We start from the raw sequence: 12380 nt of genomic DNA, 5'->3' as shown, positions 1-12380 counted from the left end.
CCATGTCGGGATACTTCCAAAAACACGGGAACCTTTTCAGAGGAAGACCGATCACAACACTCCCCGTGAAACAAAAACCTCACAACACTTGGACAAAGCATTAGTCTCGTAACGGCAGGGGACCTTGAAAATCTGAGAACCCTAGCAGAGGACCGGCAATATTGGAGACACCTCACACAGGAAATACTGGAAACAGCCAAGGCGACCCGATCTTTCGGTCGAGACGCGAAAGGCATCTAAGTAAGTAAGTAAGTAAAATGAAAGTTGATGCTTGACTCCATAACTTTAAGGATTTTGAAGTTTTGTTTAATCATTGTGATGGGACGCTGGGTCTTTTTTTTTTTTATTTAATCATAACGAGTACATTATTTATCTCCTAAAATTTACAAATATTATTTCTTCAAGTAGGCATGTCTGTAAATACGCACAAACTGTGTGGCTATGTTATTTGGCCGTCTGGCATGTCCTAACAGCCAAATCTAACACGGACGTGGTCGTCTCCAAAAAGTTTTGCACAGTAATGAGTGAGATACGTGTAATTACAATAAATTTTGTCAAAAATTCATGAATTTTGAGATCGTGTATGTGAATAATGACCGTGGTCTGGAAGGCCACTTGCCTCGGTATGCGTGTGTTAAAGATAAACTATGGTACCAGGCCACAGACAAAGATTTGCATGTTAAGCGAATTGCAAGAATCGCAAGATTAAATAATTGTGACAATTGAATGGTTACAATAGACGTCACATTATTAGTTGTGGTTATTATTCATTACTTAAGAGAAGAAGAAAAAAAAAAAGGGGGGGGGGAGAGATGATCTGGTCTCATTTGTCATTTATTTGCCAACAAAAGACAATTCGGTCAACAGACCGGAAGTGAAGATGGATTGATCACCTTCCCAAATGGCAACGTACTGCTATGCGAACAGACATGTTCTGACTATGACGTGGACCCCACAAAGGAGGAAAAGTTGGAAAAGGAACAGGAAACAGCTGGAGACGTTCAAGAATGGACGTTATCGAAAGAACAAGTTGAAGAGGAGTAGAGAAGATGGTCCAAGAGAGAGATGGAGAGTACAGAACTATCGATGATCTATTATGCTTCAAACGGCGCCCAAAAGTAACAAATGAAATGATAAGCTCTTACCGTATTCGCACAAGTATTGTTTGTTTATTTTGGGTTCGTTTGCTTTGTTTCCTTTTCGTTAATTATTTGTGTATGTTCGTTTAATTTTGCTTCCATAACTGTAGTTTTGTTCTGCATTTTATTTTAATATCTTTATCATATTTTTATATCTAGTATGTTTTGTTTTACTTTTCAATTTGATCTTTTATTTTGTTTGTATCTACCATCATACATTTATAACTGCATGTATGACAGAGATTTATATGTCTATGACCTATTGTGTATAATTGTGTATTTTTGTCTAAGTTGATTTTTGCGTCCACTCTATTTCCCCTGAATTCTGATGATCCGGTGTTAGATGATTTGTGCTGAGATATCGTTGGGTTGTGCCAAAGCTAAGACCACTTGACACATACAAAATGCGAAATGAATGCTCGCGGATAATAATATCATTTGAGATCGTTCTAGATACCCTCCTTGAGCCCTGCATACTGTGAAAGTAGACGGCCATTTGATTCTTAAGGAGTCATCACTGGTTTGAGTCACGCATAAACTACGTAGCTTATCTTCCTTCTCTTTTATTTATGTTGCTTTTTTTTTTCTTTGGGGGAGGGAGTTTGTGATTCAACAAAGGGTCAGAGGTGGAGGAATGTGCAAATAATAAAATTTATTATAAGAAAAAAAATAATAATAAATAAATAAATAAATAAAATAATAATAATAATGATAATGATGATGATGATGATGATGATGATGATGATGATGATGATGATGATGATGATGATGATGATGATGATGATGATGATAATAATAATAATAATAATAATAATAATAATAATAGATAAATCCATAAATAAACTAATCTTAATGAATAAAACAACCAGTCCATAGATTAAAAAGTGAACGGAAAGGTCAGAAGAATGGGGATCGGTCACTTATGCCGTGCAAGGCTTCACGATCAACTTGCCGCTCTGCTTTGTTGAATTTGTACAAATTTATTGTTTCTAATTGTACTTTTTGTTTATTTTTTTTCCCCTTGTCGTTCTGTTTTTATTTTCTTCTTTTTTTTTTCTTCATGTCTTACGGTTTTGTTTTTTTTAATTGTGTTGTGCGCGCGCGTCTGTGTGCGCGTTTGTTTTTTTTTTGTATTTTATTTTAATAATAATAATAATAATAATAATAATAATAATAATAATAATAATAATAAAATAATAATAATAATAATAATAATAATAATAATAATAGTATAATAATAATAATAATAATAATAATAATAATAATAATAATAATAATAATAACAATAATAATAATATAATAATAATAATAATAATAATAATAATACTTATGCATCCCATTTGTTTTCTTGTTTGGGGGCGGAGGGGGGGGGGTTCTTTTGTAGTTTTTGTTTGTTTGGTCTTTTTACTTATAAAAAAAACGAACAAACAAACAAAATAAAAATAATAATAATAACAAAAACACAAGCTATCAGTGGCACAACAAAAGTGGATGAGGAAATATATATAAAGACAATTAAAAAGAAAAATGTTCTCATGGAAAAAATCGGCTTCTCGTGGTTGATACATTATCATTAGTAAAGCGATGCTATCGGATTCTTTTTGGGAAGGGGAAAAATCAGTACGACTGTCTCGGTGCGTCACGAAAATCGTGAGTGACTTCCTTCGGATCGATCGATCCGTGTTATCGCCGCCGTTATTATACCGTCATTATCATCCGGGGTTATTAGGGTAAAATCGGGTAATTTCGCCGTTTTTTCACTGTCTCACTTCTGGCCTACCGTGGGAGGCCAATTTGCCAATTGGCAACCAAACACTGACAAAAGTTTACCTGGCCAATCAATTATTTTTTGTGAAGTGTTAACGTAGATTATATGTATTTTATTCATAAAAAGTCCTTAAAACTGCCACTGTTGTCGGTACATTCGCCGCACGTCGGGAACTTCGCCACCACTGCGGTAACTTCGCCGCGAGATTTTGTACTTAGTTTTTCTCCTACAGACAATATGAGGAACAATTTCCATTTCTTAAACTCTCTTGTCCTCAAATTTCTCTACATTATCCAATAACTGCAATATTACACATATTTATGCACTTGAATTGAGTGTGATGATGTATGTAAAGTGCCTTCCGTGGATACATACAATGCCAATCACAAGTTCATAGCCTGCTGCCCATCCATACCCGAGTCGATGATTTGTGGTTATTAACCCACTTACATATTATTATTTACTTTTCTAACTTAGTTATATTTTAGTGCTAACTCACAGCGTCATTGCACACTAAAATCGTCTTTGGAATAATCATAGTATGATGATAGTGATGTGCGGCGAATTTACCCGAGAGTACCGTGAATTACCCAAATTATAGATTTTTGAATATTGTATACAATTTAGAAATATTTTTCTGATGATAATATACACTGATAATGAAATAAAATGGATATGATGACCACAAAGTCAATACACATTGATTTGTGACCAGGCCTTCACATCAACTGCACAAACTAGGAACGTTAGTGTTGGGTTGCCTTTACAATAAAAAAGTCAAGATGTCACAACATCTTGTTTACTACATGTCATTTGAAGTGCTATAACTCTTAAGATTTCTCATTTGCTTCCTTCAAACTGAAGCAATACGTACATTCACATCTTGTCTTTGAATATGGACTATTCAACGTGAGGGTGTAAGGATAAATGTTCACCAAGCATTATTTCTTGGGGGTGGAGGGTGGCGGCGAATTTCCCCGCCGGCGAACTTACCCGATTCTACCCTATATTTACAATGTAGCATTATCACGATTAGCCACAGATGCACTATGTGAGGCTTATAGACGAATCGTGATCTTGGTAATAGTAACAACACAGTCAGAGTAGGGGGGTAGGGGAAGGTTGAGGGGGAGTGAGAGAAGGCAATACATAATATTACCAATACTGTTGGAGAGAGGGGAGTGGGGAATGCGAAGCTGTTATTTATTTTTTTATTTTTTTTGAGAACTTATTTATTTTGTATGGCAAATTTTAATTTTAAAGTATGTTGTGTTTGGAAAAGAGAAAACATGTTCAAATAAAAGGTATTTGAAAAGTAAGAGAGAGGAGTAGGGGGAGGAAGAGTGAGTGAGAGAGAGAGAGAGAGAGAGAGAGAGAGAGAGAGAGCGAGAGAGAGAGAGAGAGAGAGAAAGAGAGAGAGGGGGGGGGATGGATCAGAGCAGTAGGGTATTTTCTGTCTTTTCATGTTTAATTTATTTATGTGCGTGTGTTTTTATATGTTTTTATATGCTATGTTCTTTCTACAATGACTTTTGTGGTTGGCATGAGATGAATAAAACATCCTGTAGAGGTCACTGTTTTCCACCAAAGAGATGTAGCAAACCTCATAACACGCCTTACTGAAGGCCAGAGGAATTATCAGGCCAATTATCTATTATATGAACAAATTTAAACTACTAGTTGTCTTATAATATGATTTGCATTTTTTTTGTTTACATGGTCTTTGAGCTAATTGGGTGTTTTAGACAGGTACTGGATAGGGCTTATTTATGAGCAGCTTACGTGTTATGGTGACTTAAAACGAACGCTGGTTTGTGTCTATTTCCTTCATGGAAAAAAAAGCAAAATGTATGTTTCTAGGCCTCTGGGACCTCCCGTTGAATTCACGATGAAAGAATAATAGCCATGCATTGATCAACCGTTTTTATCACTTTAAAAGAAATAATATTATACTACCGAGTGGCTTCACTTAGATTTCACTTATTAATTTATAAATTAATAAATATTGATGTCTATTTTTTTTAAGTAGAAAAATTACTTTTGTCAAAGCCATATGTGCGAATTTGTGGTGTTAACGTTATGGTATTCACCTGCCTTCGGAACAGTAGGTCCCGAATTAGAGCTCCACTCTGAGTGGGGAAGAGTTAAATCCTTGGTAAGGTCTGATCAAAAGAGTTAGTGACAACTTATCGCCCAATCGGCGGTCTAATAACAATAACAAATAACTGAGTGACGTCAACTTCATTCATTTAAAAAAAATAAAAAAAATATCAGTTTTCCTTTTTAAATTATGGCATAGCCTATTATTGTCCTGAAAACCGCCAATTGAGTGGTCTCATTACATTAAAAGATAAACACAAAGGACAACACAAATAGTAACCGCATGACTAAAACGAAAAGGCCAATAAGTTCATACACCATCCCGCAAACCCCCCCCCCCCCCCCCCCCCCCCCAATGTTCTTCTCTTTTTATAATAATGGCGTCAATTGAGGACACAATAGATTGAAGACAGTCGATTTGGGTCACTCGTACCAGGAAACGAACGGTTTACAGCAAACATTGTAATAAACATGTCCAAATGCTTTGATCACTGATCTCCTGCTCTTGTTTTACCAATACATCAGCGATCGTAGTTGGAAGAAATACAGGAGAAAGAGGCCGTTTTGAGACGTCCTGCAAAAAGTAACTTGATCACGAGGAAGAGAGAATGAAGGAGACGAGAGAGGGAGGTAAGGAGGAGGGTCGAAAGGAAGATAAAAAGGCAGAACAGTCCATTTCCATTGGTATATTTTTATTTTGACGTCGACGTCAGGTCAACATCAATCGTAAAACCCCAACCAGGAAGTTTAAATTGTTGTCATATGGCAGTCGTGAAGGATATTTATAATTGTTATAACAACCTACGTGTTATAGTTCGCTCTTAGCTAGATAACTGCCGTACTCCGGAAAAACTCGTATTTAACAATTTGGTCGGAAAACTTGTCCTTCAAATATCGATAAATTTAAATTACCCTCATCTTGGCAAAAACTCCCTAACCTGGGACTTCGCTTGAAGTTCCAGGTTTGAGAGTTTTTGCCAAGATGAGAGACATTTAAATCGATCGATATTTGAAGGACGAGTTTTCTACCCCAAATTTTAAATACGACGTTTTTCCAAACATTACGGCAGTTAACTGGTTAAAATAAATTGGAATTGGTGTGAATAATACATATAAACTATATATGGATGGAGCGGGAAAGACATTAATTCCTTCATAATAAGATGATAATCAGAAGTGAGGAAAAATTATCCCCCTAAGCGGAATATTTCTTACTTAAACGTATCAAAAAGCTAAATGGAGAAACAAAGAACTCTATTACTTTTAATAAGTTTGAAATCGAGACGGGTAAATGCGATTATAATGTGAGATAATATATAGATTAAAAACAAAAACAAAAAGCAAAACAATGATTCTAACAGCAACCCTGGGCAGTTATTGGTCAGGCGCTAATTTTACACATGATTGCGGAGAGAGAATAATGTGAATAAAGAGCCTTTTTAAGGATTCACACAGCAGGTCTCGACTATAGGCTTTACAGCGACAAATAGCATACTACGAGACTGCAATGCCACGCCGATTTTCATGTATTTTACATCACAAGTGCAAAAAAAAAAAAAAAAAAAAAAATTCGATGAAATTAAAAACTAATTATTTTCTAGCCTTTTAAATGATGTTCGTTATACAAGGTTTTCAATTCAAGCTTGACGCACACCATTTATGCCCCCCCCCCCCCCCCCCCCCCCCCGGCGGTAGAGGAATTCTAAACTTGAACATAATAATATTTATGTAAAGAATTTATATAGAGTGACAGGTTACACGATTTCACAGATGACGGATGGCGATTGGCTAAAATCACGAATGTACTTTAAGGAAGATAATGCCAGGGGCAAAGAAAGATAGATAACACGTCCAATGATTTAAATCAGAAAATTAAATTAATCACTGTTGCTGGCCTAACGATGTGACGGAGAGAATATGGTGAAAACAAAAAAAAAGGGGAGGAGAGAGAGAGAGAAAGAGAGAGAGAAGGGGGGGGGGGGAGAGAGAGAGTGTGTGTGTGTGAATGAGAGCGAGAAAGAGAGAGATAGGGGGGAGGGAGGGAGGGAGGGGGAGAGAGAGAGAGAGAGAGAGAGAGAGAGAGAGAGAGAGAGAGAGAGAGAGAGAGAGAGAGAGAGAGAGAGGCAGGCTCATAAATTTACAACAACAACAAAAAAAAATGTGCTCCTAACCAGGAAATTAAATTTGAAAGTGATTAGAAATACAGGCCTGATATAGATAATATGTCGCGACTTTGTGCAGTTTTTTCTTTCGTCAGAGATTCCTTGATTGGAGCCTTATCGGTCGCGATCAACAGACTATGCATTTCATTTCACAAGACTTACCCCTGCTGGGTCCTTCCTGGAAATCATCGTTGCTGGGTGGACCATCCTCTTGGTGGGAGTCGCTGCTCTCCGATGACGTCACCGAACTCTGCGGGGACAAAGGGGCATGCCCCGTGCTACCGCTACCACTTTTGCTTGGGTTCTGACGCCACCACAACGATGAAGAGGATCCGGAAATGGATGGATTCGGAGCTTGCTGATCCCGTGACCATCTTGACGGCGGCACGAGTGACCGTGTCCTACTCAGACGTGCGTGAGACCTTTGGCCACTTGGAGATGAGTCTATGGAATAAATAAATTAATGAAAGAATATATTATTGAATAAATAAACGATATCAATACAAGGTATGGATGATACAGCACCTTGCAAATCAGAAAGAGAAAAATGCAAGTTTAAAAAGCCCCCCCCCCCCCCTCCCCTACTTTTTCCCTTCCCAATTTAATCACTTTCCTCGATAGGCTACAATAAACAATAACAAGAATTGATGATTGGTACTTGTAAGAACTCATGAGAAAATGCGCTTGACATAGTATTGTTCAACATTGAAAACAAGAGACGAAGAAAGTACGATAAGGGATATCCGAAGAATATATTACTAATGTTCAATTTTTTAATTTATTTTTTTGTGAGTGAAGAAAACACGCAAAGAAAGAAGAGAAGACAATGACACAGAAAAGTTCACAAAGCCGAGTCAATCCAAAAACCACCACTACACAACATATAAAAGTAAAATTATATGTTTTCTCAATGCTCAAGACATAATGTTTCGTCTGTCAAGGTCATAATGTTCGTGAGATTCTACCAAGCCCAAAACACATACATCTTACTGTGACATCAAAGTTAGACGATTGAACTCATAAGATTAGGTTTCTTGTATGTAGATGTTCCTGCTATTGTTATTAAGTGGCTTTTCCTGATTGAAATTGTAAAAATTAGCGCATATTTTACAGAAAGGGGGGGGGGGGGGTATAGTAGACAGCGCAAGTATATGGATGGATGGATGGATCGATCGATGGATATATAGAGATAGATAGGTAGATAGATAGATAGATAGATAGATAGATAGATAGATAGATAGATAGATAGATAGATAGATAGATAGGTAGATAGGTAGATAGATAGATAGATAGATAGATAGATAGATAGATCATAAGGTAGCTAAAGCTAGGTAGTTAATTTAAGAAAAGCCACAATGCAAGAATTTCCTTAAAACAACAAATTTCTAATTGAGAAACAATGCATATTCATTGCGCAATACCCTTTTTTTCACGATTGACTCACGTACTTTGCCAAAACCCACACATGTAGGTGAGCAAACAGTTCGCGAGGGGTTGGCGTGATTGAATTGAGGCTATCCAAAGGCAAATTTTGGGTGGGCATCGATAAGAAAAACAATGGCATTCTAACAAAAATACAGTATGCCGACAGAGGGTACATATTTCATAATTTGGTTATTTTGTATTATTATCATTATTATTACTATTATTATTATTATTATTATTATTATTATTATTTTTATTATTATTATTAATAATAATAATATGAATATTATTATTATTATTTTTATTATTATTATTATTATTATTATTATTATCATAATCATTATCAACATTTTCAGTAGAATGTCAGTGTCTGCAAGATAAGGCCTTGGCTTCACACTAGACAATTTTTGAGGAACGAATAATATAATTTGAGAAAGAGATGAAGGGGTCGAGAGAGAGAGAGAGAGAGAGAGAGAGAGAGAGAGAGAGAGAGAGAAAGAGGGGGGGGGGAATAGGGGGTATGTTATTATAACAGCTGGTGTCTGTCGGTCCGTATCGATTAACTAGGTTATGGAGAGTTATTTGACAATGTCATGTTTACGGAGGTTTAGAGTGGGACGAATCAGCGTTAGAATAACACATCAGATGAACACGGGATTTCACATTCGAGATAGTGTTCTCAAGAACATATATATATATATATATATATATATTGAATCGTGTTTGATACAAATATGGTACGAAAAGTGCTCGACATGTAGTAATGGAGCGAATTATTATTTAAAATATTTACCACAATGTTTGGGGCAGTCTACATCGATGTTTCAGGCTTAATTTGCCATCTTCAGGACTGAGTTGTTTTGTTGACTGTTGTTGTTTCTTGAAGTGGTTCCGGTTTGAAGTTAATTAAGAGGAATTTGCGCCGATGGGGACACTTTCCGTAGATCTCATTTTTCATGTTGAGTGTGGCTTCATGAGGTTGTTTGATTATGGTATATTTTTCTTCCAGGCATAAGCTACATTGTTTTGATGTTGGTGTGTATCCTGTTGCTTTAGATAAAATTTTCCATGAAATGTTGTGGTCTATTTTGTTGTCTTTTAATTTCCAAATATGTTCGCTGAGTTTTGTGGATGTTTTTTTGTTAGTGTTTCTAAATGTTGAGGTGTGGAGGTTGTATCTTGTTTTGAAATTATTTTCTGTTAGTCCTACATATTTTTCATGGAAAATTTTATCTAAAGCAACAGGATACACACCAACATCAAAACAATGTAGCTTATGCCTGGAAGAAAAATATACCATAATCAAACAACCTCATGAAGCCACACTCAACATGAAAAATGAGATCTACGGAAAGTGTCCCCATCGGCGCAAATTCCTCTTAATTAACTTCAAACCGGAACCACTTCAAGAAACAACAACAGTCAACAAAACAACTCAGTCCTGAAGATGGCAAATTAAGCCTGAAACATCGATGTAGACTGCCCCAAACATTGTGGTAAATATTTTAAATATATATATATATATATATATATATATATATATATATATATATATATATATATATATATATATATATATATATTGTGTGTGTGTGTGTGTGTGTGTTTGTGTGTGTGTGGAGAGAGAGAGAGAGAGAGAGAGAGAGAGAGAGAGAGAGAGGAAAGAAAAATAGAGAGATAGTCAATAGTTCACTCTACAGTAACAAAATAAATGCGATCCATGTACGTGGGTCGTATCCTTTACAAAATTAAAAAAAAAACAACAAAAAAACAAACAAACAAACAAAAACAAACAAAAAAACAACAAAAATCCCTATCAAATTATATAGTAAGAAAGCAATAAAGAGGAAGGGGGGGGGGGGGGAAACAAAAACAATTTTAAAAAGAAGAAGAGGAAGACAGAAACTGGGATTGTTACAAACACCGCACTAGCAACATGAGGAATAAATTAAATAGCCAATATTAACCTTTAAAATTTTATTATTCCTGCCATATTATATAGAATTATATCAGCATTTATTAGTCACAGAGTTGAGCGTAATTATTGGAGCGTCAAAAGGTCAAAATTTCCTGTAGCATGACAGCACAAAACCTTATTCTTTGATCAGGCTCCTTCGATTGAATTGTGTCATCGTCGCTGACAAAGGTGGAGAGAAAATTGAATCCTTTATAAATATGATCGACTGCCTTCAAAAGTTCAGAATGACATCATTTCTGACGTCATGCAAAAAGCTGTGTGCTACAATCCCGAGGTGTGCGATAATCACTCACTTCAGAAGCGTCAGACTCTCGTATTATAAACCTTATCAGATAAATTCCAACATTGTATTCCAATATTAAACGAATTGCAATGGCTGCCGCAAAGGGAGAATGAAAGAGAGAAAGAGGTTGGGGGGGGGGGAGAGAGAGAGAGAGAGAGAGAGAGAGAGAGAGAGAGAGAGAGAGAGAGAGAGAAAATGACAATAATATCAGTAGCAACTAGTGGGCTCAATTTATCCACACAAGAGAAGGTAATTGATGTTTCTAAATTTAGAAAATCTAACCAGTGGCCAATAAGTAGCTAAGCTGTTTATTTTCGGTATGGTAATTGTAAAAACTACGCAACCACAGAAATAATATGACACTAGAATGTTGAGTACAGGTGATGACAAGCTAAGTTTAAGCAGCCATCAAATACCATGGCTATAAATAGTAATTTAATGATACCACAGTTCTATTTTTGAGCTCTAATGGCTATTTGGAATGATACTCGATCTATACAGTTTTGTTATTTCCAGACAGAATGAGATATATACATTAGGACTGTTATTATCCTGCATGAAAAGACTATTGATCTGGGCGGGATCAAATCTTTTTTCTCTCGATTCTCATCTTTATTTTAATGCGAGTAAGTCAACAAACGACGACCCCCCCCCCCCCCCCCCCACACACACACACACACAGACTCCTCGTTCATTTCATTTTCTTAACGTCTGCAGGGGTCTCCGCATATGATACAAGATTCGTGTCTCAATTTTACACGAGACGGATTAAGTTTAAATCAATCTTTTAACAAATCTCCCGAGACTATTTCTTTTAAGGAAGGAAGTAAAACCACCCGTCTATTATTTTGAAACAAACTAAGAAAACAAAGAACTGTTTTACTTTTTAAAGCAAATCAAATGTGACCCGTTGCGTCGATCTGGAATAAGTCGGAATGATTTAGACGTAGAAAGTTAAATGATCAACAGAAACACAACCCACTGTCCTCAATGACGGAAAATATTTTTGGTTTAACTCATTTCCGAACGTTAAATATATATATAATCCCTTTATGAGGACAAAAGCTCATCCCATCCCCCACCCCCGCATAATACTGCATCGAGACCATAAGTCACAAATGACAGCGAAAAAGGTTATTACTTCCACATGTTAGTCAGTTTTTATACTCTGGTCCAAAAAAAATAATGAAAAAAATACAGTAACGATATGTCAGACTGTGACGTCATTATTAAGAATATGAATAATTTTTAACCCTAATTACTTTAGATAATATATACATATATAATTGTGATACGTATTCCGCCTTCTAAATGACAAAGATCGAATACGCCCATTCAAAGAATAGGACGAAAGAAGACACCATGTTCACTTGACAATGTTGCAGAACTGCATTCCATTTCAAATTTGAATGGCTCTAAATGAGCTATCGATGTTTTCCTTGTAACTGTTAATGCACTGAAGAACAGATCTTACAAGTATACACATAAACACGTCCGTATATTTTCTTTTTTAATTCAAATTAGA

The 12380-nt window shown here is 36.0% G+C and overlaps 1 protein-coding gene across 5 annotated transcripts in view; it reads right to left on the bottom strand.

Moving 5' to 3' along the window:
- Positions 1-12380, bottom strand: part of LOC144967782 (protein Smaug homolog 1-like) — a 47646-nt gene that overhangs the window by 17899 nt on the left and 17367 nt on the right. For all 5 annotated transcript variants that reach the window (XM_078905456.1, XM_078905422.1, XM_078905431.1 and 2 more), the window contains exon 4: positions 7332-7613. In XM_078905456.1, coding sequence (XP_078761582.1) covers positions 7332-7613 — 282 coding nt within the window. The remainder of the gene's footprint in view (positions 1-7331; positions 7614-12380) is intronic.

Source organism: Berghia stephanieae, chromosome 1 (assembly GCF_034508935.2).
Source record: "Berghia stephanieae isolate SIO BIC M18660-M18661 chromosome 1, UCSD_Bste_1.3, whole genome shotgun sequence".
In the NCBI taxonomy this organism is placed as follows: domain Eukaryota; kingdom Metazoa; phylum Mollusca; class Gastropoda; order Nudibranchia; family Aeolidiidae; genus Berghia; species Berghia stephanieae.
The sequence above is the reverse complement of the archived record's forward strand: the minus strand, read 5'-3'. Positions and strand labels throughout refer to the sequence as shown.